We start from the raw sequence: 14,831 nt of genomic DNA, 5'->3' as shown, positions 1-14,831 counted from the left end.
TCTAAGCTGTTCATGCATTTACATCCCAATTAGTTGATCTTTCTTTGTTGATTGGATCAAAGCATGGGTCTAGCTGTCTGCTGAAGGACCAGCTGCTTCATGAATCCTTCCAATAGGCAGGTAGGGTATAGACATAAATAAAGTTTTCTCCTGTTGCTAGCTGGAGAGTTGTTAATTTCATGGCCTGAAGCATGAAGGGTTTGGTTTCCTTTCAGGATCCTACAGAAATACAAATGTTTTACAAGAGCTAAAGCAATTGGCAGGTGGGGAAGCGTTTGTGGGTTTAACTTCTTTCTGATGTCAAAGGAAGAGCTGCTACCCCAGCAACATCTTCCTTGGCAGAAGCTGGTTTCTGTTGATCAGAACATGCCTTTCAGGTAAGTTGTGCAGGCAGAATGATTGTGTTGCCCTAGCTCTATCAGTGTCATATGAGTAACCACATCTGAGCAAAATTATTTCCTAAACTACTTCTGGTTCAGGTTTTTAACAGTTCTTAATAAATAGTTTTTGCCTGATGGTTGTTTGTGATACTTAGTGTATAGTGAGTCTTATTGTACTGGGCTTCTGAACTTTTTGGCCCTAGAAAGTTAATGAAGTGCTCAAAATTCAAGGAGCACATTACATGCTGCTTTGAAATTCAGTCCCGAACTGGCCAGCACAGGGAGCTAAAGTCACAAACTGCATCTCTTAACACCAGTGTTTTAAGAATGGTACCACAGAGTTAATTTTACCTTAGTCACTTTATTTTTAAGACAAAAAAATTACTTTTTAGAGACTTATATAGATCAGGAAATGATGGCAGATGAAGTACCTGGACTAGGATGTAGGACAAACATACTGTAATGCTCTTGTTCTGTCAGTAATTTTAGTAAGTGTGCTTTCCAACTAGTACGTTATCCTAAGGTGTCCTGTCCTGCTGTGTTCCCGTAGCTCGTAACATGCAGAGTGTAGTTCATCTCTGTCAAATACGAAGGCTATATGCTCACGGGCCCGGGAGGGTCAGGCTGCCGGCGCAGCAGAGGTTGCTCAGGTTAGCAGCACCCCGCTCTGACAAGGGCGAGTGTGCTTCACAGGTCTTTGAGGATGATAAACTGATGACTTCACTAATACCACCATCGACCCCTTAACGATGAAATGACTAAGCATTTCCCTGTGGTTTTCTGCAGCGTTATAGCTGTGACCTCTGGAACAGCGAAGAACAGGCCTGAAATATTTGGGGGGGGTCTAACACATTTCACTGGTGCTTCTGTGCCTGAACAGGGGAAGGAAGCGCCGTCACCCTGCGAACCATGACAGGGAGAGAAGAGCTCCTTTCACTTGTCCCTGCCTAATAGACTTGATGAGGATTCCTGGGGCAGAGAAAAGTACTGGAGGGAGGAGGAGGAGGGAGAAATGCATTAATCTTCCCACTTCAGAAAGGAACAGCTGGAAAGGTTCAAGGGCAAATGATTTTCTACATAGCCTTTGCTCCAATGCCTTGGGTGCGCTGAACAAGCTGTGTAAAATGCTGCAGTCAAGATGCTCCTGGTGCTGTAGATTCTAGGAGGCATTTTGAGATCTGCCATTTTCACTTTTCAACTGTGTCATTGCAGGCATAACCCAGAATTTTTGCTGTTGTTTATTTTAACAAGAATAGTGCTAATAAACTACTCTCTTGTTAGCTTTTGCCTGAGAAATGCACATAAAACTATGGTAAAGATTAAAATTTAAAGCCAGGAAAAATGCATTCCACAGGGGTCACTTGTAAAAGGCCTTATGAAAATAGTGTTCAGATACCAGACGGGTTTTTTTAATCAAAACAAATGCTTTTGCAGGTTTTCCACCCAGGAGATAACTTTTAATTTTTACTAATAATGATTTACATCAGATGATGAAAAATGTGGTTCCACGCTCCATTGCATCTGATTTGTTTCCTAACTATGAACAAAAATAAATTAACAAAAATCTCCATGTGCCTGTTTTTCCTAGAAGAAAAAATGCTGGCTTTATGCTTTAAAAAGGAAAAAGCCTCTGATTGACTTAACCTAAGTGCCCCGTGTTTGTGGTAGCTACTTTCCAATGCTGAGTGTGAAGATGATTCGGCCCAGGAAGCGGTCTCTGTTAACGTCGTTGATAATACCTTTCCCATTCAGACTGCACTGAATAGGGATCAAATAATTTTTCTTCACATCTGTAAAGTGCATAGCCACCAGTGGGGACGTATAGTTGACCTGAAAAGAAGGGAGATTTAAGTGTAACTTTTTTGAGGGAGCAGAAAAGCAGGCAGTGCTTTCATGTTCAGTAAAAATCATTAGTAATTGGTTTACGGTTCCCAGGCGTCTGAGTGCGTTTGCCTGATGTCCATCGTGGTCCCTCAGGATGCTGAAGCTGAGCCTTTCTGTCCCTGTGCCTCAGAGGGATGGGATCATGTCGGAGTTTTGCATTGCACTGTGCCTCTTGGGTTGATTAGCCAGGACAAGTAACACCAGATAATGGGACTCTCAAATACTTCCTGCTGTTCTAAAAAATGACCTATGGCTTGTAATAAGAAATCCATGGTGTTCCTCGGATCTGTGTGCTCAAAGGACGTGCAGACCTGGCGTCTGGGGCTGTTACTCATCCCCAGTCAGCAGCAGTATGACAATAGGAGTCTACTGCCTGCCTCATCTTCCATTTCAGCTTTTGTTGTGAAGGTGCATTACCTCCTAACGCTGTACAGCCCAGCGCAGACCAAAGCAGTGCTGGCCAGCATGTTCAGAAATAGGCACCGACGTTGGACCGCTCTGTTTTGAGCCACCCAGCCTGGTGTGGTTTTTGCCATAGCTTTGACAGAAGCCCCGTCCTTTTCCTCTTGTGTCACCTAACCCCTGACTTCCCTCACACCCTGGGAAAATGCTGGTGTTGAGACCTTCTCTGGGAGTTAGCAAAGCCAGTCTTAGTCTCCAGATGATAAATGTAATAATTCCCATTGCTGGCAAGGGGGAACCGGAGTCCCCAAGGATTTCCTGCAGTTTGTCAGAGACAGAAATAGAGCGCTGTAATCCCAGTGCCCGTGGCCTCCCTCCTGCCTGCATCTGCCCAAAATAGCCAGTCACACATCTGTACTCTGTGCAGCAGCTCCTGCCCTCTCCTACCCAAGGAGACGTAACAAAGATGCCAGAGTCCTTACTTACGTGAGTGATCTTGCCATAGTAGGGATAATACATGAGATCAAACGTCCCGTTTCCAGGGTAGAACTCCACCGATCTGAGATCGCTCTCATTGCCTTTCTGTGATTGGAAAAAAGATAAAGGTACGCACATAGCACGTAGGGACACAAAATACAGCTCCCTTCAGAGTAAGGTGAAGGAGCTTTAATACAGACATCTCTTGCAAATCCATGTCAGGGCTCATCTGCACCTGCCTGCCTGCCTGCCCGCAGCGTGTTTGCTGTGAGAGCCACCCGCTGCTGCAGCGAGCCAGAGCATTAACGGTGGCACAGGCAAGGGTTACAGAATTTGCTGCCTGTCGATCCCTCCCTGTGCTTACCTACTGCTTTATTGCTCTCTAAGGGTACGATCCAGCTGCTGCCCAGGCAGTGGGAGCCCTTCAGCCTATTGCTGTTGGCTTGCAGGGTGCTCCCCAGGACCGAGGGTCTTGCGAAGCGGGTGGGGATGGATGTGAGCAGCTCCTGCCTCTTCCCCCCCAGCTCCAGGCTCTAGCTGGTGCCCCGGCACCCAGCCCTGCGGGCCTGCCCTCAGGGGCTGAGCAGAATGCTGCCAGTGAGGCTGGCAGGAGCTAGCAGCGCTCGGAGAGCGAGGGCCAGGGTGGGAAGCAGGAGACTGGTGGCCTCTGTTGTTCTCAGCAGACTGGCCCCCACTTGTGCCCAGAGGCATCAGCAGCGCTGGGTCCTGTGAGTGTTTGGGGCTAAAATGAGGACAGATATTGGTGGGGTCCATCAGAGGGAGACATTTGGCCTTCTATGCACCACGCTGCCAAGCACAAATGAAAGCAGTACCTGCGCTTTGCAGTCCACGCTCACGGGGACCCCGGCACCAGGGCAGTAGCCTATGATCTGCAAAAACAAAAGACATCCGTGCTTGTACGAAACGCAGTGCCAAGCGCATGCTGCCTCCCTTCTCCAGGGCTTAAGCTCTTCTACGTGCCAGTCATGCTCCTCAGGACAGGAGTTATGTGCCCCTAGAAACAGGGTCTGCCACCCCGTGCAGTGCAGCTTGCCTGTGCCTGAGAACGGAGGCAGAGCAGAGCATCCAGAGAGCCCAGACTCCCTGGAGCAATACAGCCACTTCCCCACACAGCTCGCACCACACCCATACCCACACCCACATCCCCATTTATTTTCCCAGCAGCGTGCACTGAGCCACCATGCTATTAGAAGATTTCAAATAAACTCAATTCTGTGAAAATTCCCATTATAAAAAGACTGGGGTCTGAGGTGTAGACCTAAAGCTCGGTTCCTCCCACACAGGGGTCTGGCACAAGACCCTCCAAGCCTTCAGGCCTCAGCAAATCAAATCGAGCAAGTTTTGTAGTGTTTCTTTTTTATGTTTTCTAGCGGGTATGAGCCAGCAGGTTTGGGGATTCTAGTTCCCTTTTCCTCTGGGCCTGAGAAGTGTAGGAGTTTCAGTCCCTGCAAGGTCTTTATCACAGTGGGGTGCACTGAAGGAAGGAATTAAGACGACCGGCTTTCTCTGTACCCGGTTCATCTTCAGCAGGATGCAGGGCTGGCCTTTAGAGTAGCCAAACGTTGGGTCCTCAATACCAGAGCAGTTCTGCAGCAGTGAGCGCTTGAACTGGCAGGCCTTCTTCTCCTCGCTTTCATTGCCCCCTTGGATGAAGTACTGTCCTGAGACACACTCGATATTCTTCTCCTCTTGAACTTTGTCATCATAAGCTGGTGGGGACCAAGAGACTTGTTAACGTTTCTCGAGACCTGTGCAGACCCACGCTCTCCGAGTACAGCTGCGTGTTAAGGGAATTAGAAAGTCCCACCTGGAAAGGCAAGGCTCCCCCCCACAGAAGCTCCCATGACCACCTTATGAGCCTCCTTTTCTAGATGGGGATCGTGAGATGCCAAGAACTGATCTGCACCCCAGGAGGAGACCCCTGCACTGTGTGTGTGTGTGCATGGATGCAAACAACTTGCCGACATGACTCCTGGGGTGCCTAATAGCTTACCTGCTAGGAAGTGGTGCATGCTGTCCACGTAGGGTTGCCACGTGCTCGGCTGAGAGACGTTGAAGGCAATGGTGAAGCCATTCAAGTATGGTCTGATCATTACTCCTGGAGGAGGAAACTGACCCTGTTAAAGCAGACATGGGTGGACTGGCCACAGGCTTGGGGCGCGTGTTGCAGGGGCTGGTTGCACTGCGACTGAGCTTGGGGTTGGGCACAGGTACGAGAGCGACAGCACCAGCTCACAAATAAACTCTCTCCTCAACCCACTGATCCCTCACCTTCATTTCACACCCAGAGAACACCATGCACATCAAAATGTCCCAGGAAACATGGGAGACCTGGAGGGTCTCAGCAGCGCTGCAGGGAAGAGATGGACTTGGGGCTGCACATGGAGGCTGAGGGGTTCTCCATGCTCCCAGCTGTTCCCAGCAGGGAGCAGGGCGAGGGGGCCTCGTGTTCCCCACCAACACAAAAACACAGGGAAAATGCTGCTTCTGTCATAGGAAAAGGAGTTCGAATCATAGAATCATAGAATCATTAAGGTTGGAAAAGACCTCTAAGACCATCGAGTCCAACCGTCGACCCAACACCGCCATGCCCACTAAACCATGTCCCTAAGTGCCGCATCTACACGTCTTTTAAATACCTCCAGGGATGGGGACTCAACCACTTCCCTGGGCAGCCTCTTCCAATGTTTAACCACTCTTTCAGTAAAGAAATTTTTCCTCACGTCCAATCTAAACCTCCCCTGGCGCAACTTGAGGCCATTTCCTCTCGTCCTATCGCTTGTTACTTGGGAGAAGAGACCGACCCCCACCTCGCTACAACCTCCTTTCAGGTAGTTGTAGAGAGCGATGAGGTCTCCCCTCAGCCTCCTTTTCTCCAGGCTGAACAACCCCAGTTCCCTCAGCCGCTCCTCATAAGACTTGTTCTCCAGACCCTTCACCAACCTCGTTGCCCTTCTCTGGACACGCTCCAGCACCTCAACGTCCTTCTTGTAGTGAGGGGCCCAAAACTGAACACAGTATTCGAGGTGCGGCCTCACCAGTGCCGAGTACAGGGGCACGATCACTTCCCTCCTCCTGCTGGCCACACTCTTTCTGATACAGGCCAGGATGCCATTGGCCTTCTTGGCCGCCTGGGCACACTGCCGGCTCATGTTCAGCCGGCTGTCGACCAGCACCCCCAGGTCCTTTTCCGACAGGCAGCTTTCCAGCCACTCTTCCCCAAGCCTGTAGCGCTGCACGGGGTTGTTGTGGCTGAAGTGCAGGACCCGGCACTTGGCCTTGTTGAATCTCATACAATTGGCCTGGGCCCATTGATCCAGCCTGTCCAGGTCCCTCTGCAGAGCCTTCCTACCCTCGAGCAGATCAACACTCCCACCCAACTTGGTGTCAAACTTACTGAGGGTGCACTCAATCCCCTCATCCAGATCATTGATAAAGATATTGAACAAGACCGGCCCCAAAACTGAGCCCTGGGGAGCACCACTCGTGACCGGCCGCCAACTGGATTGAACTCCATTCACCACAACTCTCTGGGCCCGGCCGTCCAGCCAGTTTTTGACCCAGTGCAGAGTACACCTGTCTAAGCCGTGAGCCGCCAGCTTCTCGAGGAGAATGCTGTGGGAGACAGTGTCAAAGGCCTTGCTGAAGTCCAGGTAGACCACATCCACAGCCTTTCCCTCATCCACTAGGCGGGTCACCTGGTCACAGAAGGAGATCAGGTTGGTCAAGCAGGACCTGCCTCTCATGAACCCGTGCTGGCTGGGCCTGATCCCCTGGTTGTCCCGCTCATGCCTTGTGAGCGCCCTCAAGATGAACCGCTCCATAATCTTCCCCGGCACCGAGGTCAGGCTGACAGGCCTGTAGTTCCCCGGATCCTCCTTCCAGCCCTTCTTGTAGATGGGCGTCACATTGGCAAGCGTCCAGTCGTCCGGGACCTCCCCCGTTAACCAGGACTGCTGATAAATGATGGAGAGCGGCTTGGCGAGCTCCTCCGCCAGCTCCCTCAGCACTCTCGGGTGGTTTTGGAACCCGGTGGAGTTTTGGAACATTATCTTGCTAGGACTTGCTAGGACTCACCTAAATAATAATGCATAAAAGCTACTCTTGATTTGCATTTTATTTTGAAGATATGAGGTATAAAGGGGCAGCAAATGAAATGAATGGGCATCACCTATGAAATGCCTAAACTTGCTCATTTATCTTGAGAATAATTAGCCTAATAATTAGCATAATTAGAATAACAATTAGTATAATTGGAATGAATGCTTCACATGAGGCTATTTAAGATGCCTGATCCTCTGCAGAGAACCTGCAGCACTATCAGTGCCCTGAGGTAAGTTATAACACCCTGTGTTATGGAGGGCTGGTTGACCGTAGGAGCGTACAGCTCCAGCAGGGCTTTACCTGAGGTCCCTGACACGCCATTTGGGTAGCGCTTTGCTGGGCGAGTGCCAGCAGAGGTGCCTGAGGCTGGGCTGGCTGGGGTACGTACCTGGCGGAGACACGCGGTCCCGGTATGTGGGCGTGTAGGGGCTCAGCGTGAGCAGCATCACGTACACGCAAAAGGCAAACATTCCCGCCAGGCACATGTAGAAAATGAAGTAAAACAGTAAGATTAAGCCTGCAAAAGAGAGAGGGCATGTTGCTGTTAACGCAACCAGAGCACGTCCCATGGGCTGTGTCCTGCGGGGATGCACGGCCATGCTCAGCATGGCATCCTCTGCAACTCTTGAGTCCACCATGGAGGTGGGAGCTTGCAGCCCCCCTCCACACACAGACCCTGGCATTTTTGGGTGCAGGACTCTCAGCAAGACACATTCCCTGCTCAGCCCCAGGGCTGGGGCAGCTGCCGTTTGGCTCTGTACCCCTTTTGCTGCATGGCCCTTCCCAGAGCTGGGTCAGGACCAGGTCCATGTGTCTACCTGTCTCGGCTCTCTCTGATAGACAAACTTGACCTTGGCCCTTGCCCTTCCCATCCCCTCTTGGCATGGTAACATGAGAAGGTACCCAGTGGCTTCAGCATGTCTGAATTCCCGATGGGGGCTGCGGGGCGATGCTCCTGCCCCAACTCCTGTCGCCTGCACGGCAGGGACCCCAGCGCTGGGCCTGAAGCGAGCGGCATCGCTTGGGGGCTGCGGCACTGCTGGCTGTTTCATAGCCCTGATGTCCAGGGAATGGGTTTGTTTTTTCTCTGGACAAGGCTGATGGCCGAGGATGTCTCAAGAGGCCACGGCCTATGAATAAAACCCAGCGGCTCAGAAAGCAAACTGAAGGCCTAACCCAAATATTTCCCAGGAGAAACATGCCGGCAGCTCGGAGGGAGCCCTGGGAACGCAGATGTGCGCTCCTGCTGTGCTTTTGCCGGGGCCACGGTGCTGGGAACAACTGCAGGGCCGTGTCCTGCTGCAGGCTGAGCCAGGGCGGATGGGACCATCACTGCTGCTGGTGGCACAGCAGGGACAATGTCCAGCCCTGCCACAATGATGCTGGGACGGTGTGTCTGCACCAGCCTGGCGGGGCTGGAGCTGCCGCTGGGGTACCGAGCCGATGCTTGTTGGGACATGGTGCTGCTGCCGTTCCCATTCTTATGTTTCCTGCAATGCAGCAGGAAGCGTTGTCACTAGCAGAGCCGGGGGTGCAGACTTTCCCAGGGGCTGGGGCCTCCAGCGCTGACCCTGTGGCCAGCCGGCTCCCTGCATTTTGGCAGCACAAGTCCCCTGAGCCCCCTATCCCTGGGGAACACCTTCAGGGCCAGCACGGGGGAGCAGCCCCAGGCTGGGCAAACTCCCTCCTCCTCACCTGTGAGATGAGAGCGGGAAAGTTCAGCTCCATTCACTTCCAAATGCTCTCGTTTTAAAAGAAAATTTGATTTTCACAGTAACTTCAATGCCTCTCCTGCCCCCCTGTACAGGCATGTGAGCGCACACGCGTGTGCAGCTGGGGGTATGTGTGCCCATAGGGCAGCGGGGCCGTATAGCACACCATGGTGCTCCCAGAGCGCAGGAGGACACGGCACCCTCCCCGAGGCTGTAAATAAGTAACTTCCAGCAATAGCCAGCCGGGGCCACACGCACACCAGCCTGAGCAAGCCCTCTCACAGGGCTTTTCTCAGCACCTGGCAGAGCCTTCAGAAACCCAAACCCACGTCCCTGAGGACTGTCACCCCCATACTGCTCCTGCACTCCAGTCTGCGCCTTCCCATCCAGCAAAGGAGCAGCAAAACCGGGCTGCACCCGTGGCCGGCAAAGGGCACGGGGGAGCAAACGTGGCTTTCAAGGCCTGCCCCAGACTTGTGCTTGTGGGTTTTCAGACTCCTCTGGTGCTCGTAGGCAGTTTCCTTTGTTTCTCCTAGATGTCCCCACAGGCTTTGCAGGAGACCCAGAGCACTCAGTGGGGGCACGGGCAGGCTGCGGGTCTTGCGAGCACATTGCCAGTGCCAGCTGCCAAGGGCTGCAAACGCTGAGCAGCAGCCCCCGATAATTTGCAGCCTTACACCAGTGCGGATGTGCACATGACGCTGGGCTAAGGTTGGGGATTTTCACTCCGCTGCGGGAGTCAGGAGAACAGAGCTGCAAAGGTGGATGGCATCGTGTGTGCTATGGCACCTTGGTCTCGGACTGAGCCTGCAGCAGTGCTCGCCCCGCAGCCGTGGGCTGCTCTTAATCACCCAGGGCACCTCCAGACTCAGCGATAATTTTTGAAGGCCATATGGATACAGATAAAATAGGGCGCTCAAAACCCTCACTGGCACATCCCAGCCCACCAGCCCCGATAGCACATGTGCACTCTGCTGTGGGCACCATGTCACGCCCCGGGAAGCTGTGGGGTGATGACGATGACCAGTCCTTCCTGCTCCAGAGCCAGGGCACACGCAGGCAAGGAGGGCTGCTCAACCCCGCAGTGTGCACCCTCCCCGAAACGCCTGCCCTGTGACTCGGGTGCTCTTCCCCCACCAACACTGATGACCCCAAAGCCACCTCCCCATGGACTCCTGACTTACACAGGCAGGAGCCGGGTCGCTGGTGGCTGCAGCAGACCGACCTGCGGCCCCCGCGCTTGCTCGGGCTCTTAATTTCTTCCCAGAACACGGTCTGGGCAGCCCAAAATCTTTGCTTTCACATTCTCAGTAAATATTAGCAACCAAACCAAGGGTAACTTTCCCAAGGCTTTCTGCTTGTCCTCCTCACTAGTTCTTTATTGCACTAGTTAGAAACATCTACCCTGAAAATGTGGGACGGGGGTGGTCAGCTCAAGCTATCAAGGACATTCACAGGCAAGCGCATCCATCGTGAAGCAGAAAAGGCAACGATCCCCGAAAGAAAGGCTTGAGCAAGGACCTACCCCAGCTCTTGGCCGTTCTCCCCAGACACGTTCTCTCCTCCGGGTTCCACAAGAACATCTTCATCTCCCCAGCCAGATCTGCCCAGGTTTTGCTCCCCATCTCTGCCCTGGTCTTGTCCTCCCCTCTGTCAGGATCCTGGACCTTCTCCTCATGCTTATTTTCCTGGAGGAGTTACAGAACACAACCCCCACACACAAGCTGAACATCTCATTGGCCAAAAATAAATGCAAAAGCACTTAATAGCTGGAAATGTTTCAAATTTCCATTTTCCCATCATCACTCTTGAGTTAAAGAGAGGCAGTTTTGGCTGTTCTGACTTAAGATCGCTTAGATCCCAGCATCCATTTTTCCATGACATGTACGTCGCTGCTGTCACACCGGGTACTGTCTCCTTGTCCTGGCATTTACAGAAACTCATCTTTTTCCACCTGCGTGAACATGACCAAAGAAAACCTGTGACCTGGGAGGACCGGAGTTGTTCCCACGCTTCTGCAACATCTCTGAGCTCAAGTGCACGTTTTCTATGCTACCACAGATGACAGCAGGCGGCATTATTTAAGAGGTCATCCAGTTTGTTTTTCTTGGCGTGCGATCAAGTGTTTAGTCTTTGGAGAAATCCCTGTGTTGTTATTTTTTAATTACACTAAGTTCTAGGGAAAAGCATCTCCCCACGCAGCGAGAGTTTGCTTTTTGCCTCGGTGGTGAAAACTCATTTGTCTGGAGCTCAGGAACACAAATCTCTCTGTACCTGCGCCTGGCTGAGAGTTGCTTGAGATGAGACATGGCAGCTGTCCCTAACCCCCCTTGAACCTGGGCAGGCTCTACATCTCCAAAGGCAGGCAACAAGGTGGGAGAGGGTGCAGACCTTGCTTTGAGCTCAGGGCAGGGCTTGGCCAGGTACCGCCAAGGAGAAGGGGTGATGCTGAGATCTGGATGGGTTCATCGCCTCCCAGCGCTTTAATGCAAACGCTGCTGCAGGGCTAAGCTGCTCCCGGCTGGGTCAGGGCCACGCTCGCCCACCCCGGCCACATCTCCCTGAGGCCACCGTGCCCTCTGCGAGTGCAGCCCCGCAGCAGCTGCACTGGCATGACTGCCCCATGTCTGCACTGAGGGCCATGGAAACCCACCGGCTGCGGGCACCTGTTGGAGCCAGGGCCAACAAGCGAGATGTTTACACCCTGTGAGTCGCCCCGGGGGAGCTGGGAAGCAGCTGACAGCTTGGCAGAAAGTCTGGCTTGGAAACACCTTTGAATCTGGGGGGATGAAACTCTGCTCAGACACACAAATACTGCAAAACAGTGAGAATGGGGGAAGAGTACCAACTCCAAAGCCTGAATTAATCCCTCGGAGAGCCTGGGCCAGACCCAGGGGGGCTGTAAACCATCACCATCCCACTGATTGCCCTGATAGGACCCAGTTAAAGCCCCGGTGGGGCTCTTCTGGAGGCATGCCTGTGTCAGAGCGCTGCTGCCGGCAAAATGCCCATGGCCGCCTGTACAGCAAAGGCAATGCTTGGCCTAGGTCCCGCACCCCGGGCTGGAGCCCTTCCTGAGCCAGTTCCTGCATGGCCACAGCCCTGTACCATGCAAGGCTGATGAAGCCAGAGGATTTTGGAGCAGGGAAGCAGCAGCCCCAGCATGAGTCACCGGCAGGGACATGGGAGAGGAGATGCGGGGGCTGCCGGCTGCCAGGACACCTGCAGAGGAGCAAGCGATGGAAGAAGAGGAGGAGTTCTCCTTCCTCCCGCTCTCCTCCCCATTAAATAAAAGAGGTACTGGCAGCTGTTTTGGAAACATTTTCTCAGACTGCCAGAGTAGCAGGGACTGCTTAGAGGGACGCTGCACCGATGCTTGGTGCTGCTTTGGGAAAAGCCCTTTAGATTTCACATCAGCTGCAGCTCGGAGGCAGTGAGGGCAGCGCATGGGCTGTATGCAGACCCCTCACCCAGAAGCTACTACTGATACTTAGAGCTGCGGGGGGAGACAGGGACAGCCTCCCATGGGCTCTCACCTGGAGAACACATGGCTCTGCCCTGCAGGAGGCTTTTGCAAGGAGGGAAAAGTTTCTGGCTCTCCTGGCTCCATGCTGCATACCCAGCACTCGGTGAAGGGTCCCATCCTGCCGGCTGGGAGAGGCCACGGGGGCTCCGTGGCAGCGTGGGAAGGCTGAGGGAGGCCCAGGCTCTCCCCACGGGCAGGGAGGTCTGTGTGGGGCAGTCGGACAGGACAGGATGTCCCCACTGCCAGGTCCCTTGCGGAGGTCCTTGAGCTAGGGAGCTAGGTTAGGTCTGAAGTGCAACACCTCCCAGGTGTTTTATCTTTGCAGCCCAGGACCAGAGATGGTCTCGGAGCAGTCCCTTGCACTTGGACAAGGAGCAGGAGGAGCAGCAGGAGCTGGGGTAGGAGTGTGCCGGGGCAGGGAGGGGGCACAGCCACGGTGAGACCTGTCGGGACACTGGACAACCCCAGGCCGCTGCCCACCGTGGCAGCTGGGGTGACTCCGGGCAGCGAAGCAAAGCTGGGGTTCATCCCTGGCAGGATCACGCTGTGCTGACAGTCGTGGGTGCCCTGAGGGAGGCCAGGGGCTTTCCCCCATCCTCACCCTGGACCAGGTCAGCTCTCAACAGTGGGTTCCTCCTGCTGAAAGCCAGGTGTGCAGAGGGTGGCCCATTCCCAGGTGTCCCCATCCCTCCTAGCCCCCCTCGCTGCCCAGGACCACCAGCCAGACCCCCTGCTGCCCCTTCCCCTCTCAGTGCAAAGTGTTTACGCTTTGCCTAAGGAACGAAGCAGCATTTCCTAAAGCAAAGTAGCTATATTTATCAGCCATGAAGCAGGTCCTTGGCAGCAGCCCCCGCCTCACCTCTTGGAGGGTGGCCAGCAGCCCCCAAAAGACTCACCGCCTTATGGTGGGGGCTCCTGTGCTGGCCCTCTGTGCCCCCGGCGCTGGCGTTCCCGTCCATCCCTGGGTGGGAAACGCGGAGAAATGTGAGCGTTGGCAACTCAGGAGCCCGGGGCTGAGCCCAGCAGCGCCAGCCCCATCATAGATGCCATGTCGCCCCGGCCCTTGGGGACCCGTGGGCACAGCCCCCTCCCCAGCACAGCTCCCCAGCCCCGTGGCATCCCCCAAAAAGGCTGAGCAAGTGTGGCTGCGCTGAGACCTTTGCCTGTCTGCGGGGAACCACGCTGCCTTCCCTCCCTACTCTGCAGGACTTCAGCGTTTGGGAGCAGATCAAAAAATAACTTGCTTTCCTAAGAGGGGTGAGCTCAACGCAACAGGATCCCCTCCCGAGCCCCCTGGCATCTGGTGCCCTTTGCAGCACCCTCACAGCATCCTGCCCCGCACCCAAGTCCCCGCCAAGGCCAGCCAGTGCCCTACATGGGGAAGCCAGGCTCTCCACCCCGGGGAGACTGTGTAGCTGTTAATAAACATTAGCAAATCGCTAGGGCTTTTGATGGCCACATGTGTCTGTCAATATGTGCTTGTCAATCACGGCGGGGACGTGTTTAATGCTTGCAAAATCTCTTTTGCAGTGAAGGGGTAGTACAGGGGGCAGGTCTATATTTATCCCTTCGAACTGAGACAGCAGCTAGGAGCGCGCAGCGTTGTCTTCCCCGACCCAGCTGTAAGAGCCGGCCACAGCCACTGAGGCAAAATCCAGAGGGACACCTTGCTGTGACACTCTGCGAACTGGGGCTGGGGAGTATCAGATTTTCCCCCATCAGTGAATTATGGGCACAAGATGGTGCATTAGGAGCACGGGAGGGGTGCGTGCTGGAGTTCCGCTGCTGCAAGGGACCGGCATGGTGGGAGTGCTGGGCGGCAGCGGGGGGACAGGGCATTGGTGTCAGGCCAGCCTCACCAAAATCCTGCCTGCTGCTGCATGTGCAGCGGCACCTGGAACGGCTTCAGCGGTGTGATGGCAGCATGCGAGGGCTGCCTGTCCCTGGCTGTGCCCCATGCAGCTCTCGAGGAAAAGCGTGGCTTGTTTTACACCGGCTGTCCCAGCAGGACCTCAGCACCATCCACCAGCTCATCCCCTCGGCAGATTTCCAATGGGGCTGGCGACCCTTCCCTTCGCAGGAGAGCCAGGCCCTGCTCAACGGTGGGGAAAGGCTGCCTTCCCCCAGGCTGGGGCTTTGCCCAGAGGCACAGGGACGTCTGTCCTGGGCTCCCGCTGGGCTGCACTGCGCCGTCCAAGCAGGCAAAGCACCATTTCTCCCTTTCCTCTCCTGAGCGTGGCTGAAAGCCGCTCACCGGCTGTGCTGGTAAATGGGCGCAGCAGGAAAGAAAGAGGTCTGGCAGCTGCCCTGGTCTGCGCAGAGTTG

The 14,831-nt window shown here is 54.2% G+C and overlaps 1 protein-coding gene across 4 annotated transcripts; it reads right to left on the bottom strand.

Annotated features, from left to right (window-relative positions):
• Positions 1-721: 721 nt before the first annotated feature.
• Positions 722-13,900, bottom strand: ATP1B4 (ATPase Na+/K+ transporting family member beta 4). 4 transcript variants are annotated; one of them, XM_076347302.1, is made up of 9 exons: positions 13,882-13,900; positions 13,403-13,467; positions 10,506-10,668; positions 7,657-7,785; positions 5,158-5,262; positions 4,677-4,873; positions 3,977-4,033; positions 3,153-3,248; positions 722-2,210 (listed from the first exon to the last, which is right to left on the bottom strand). In XM_076347302.1, the coding sequence occupies exons 2-9, from the start codon at positions 13,463-13,465 to the stop codon at positions 2,049-2,051; spliced, it is 972 nt and encodes a 323-aa protein (XP_076203417.1). In that variant the 5' UTR covers positions 13,466-13,467; positions 13,882-13,900; the 3' UTR covers positions 722-2,048. The 4 variants fall into 4 exon arrangements, with proteins under 4 accessions (XP_076203417.1, XP_076203416.1, XP_076203419.1 ...); XM_076347301.1 differs by lacking the exon at positions 13,882-13,900 and adding an exon at positions 13,664-13,784; XM_076347304.1 differs by lacking the exons at positions 7,657-7,785; positions 13,882-13,900 and adding an exon at positions 13,664-13,786.
• Positions 13,901-14,831: the final 931 nt, after the last annotated feature.

This window comes from Aptenodytes patagonicus, chromosome 9 (assembly GCF_965638725.1).
Source record: "Aptenodytes patagonicus chromosome 9, bAptPat1.pri.cur, whole genome shotgun sequence".
Classification (NCBI taxonomy): Eukaryota; Metazoa; Chordata; class Aves; order Sphenisciformes; family Spheniscidae; genus Aptenodytes; species Aptenodytes patagonicus.
The sequence above is the reverse complement of the archived record's forward strand: the minus strand, read 5'-3'. Positions and strand labels throughout refer to the sequence as shown.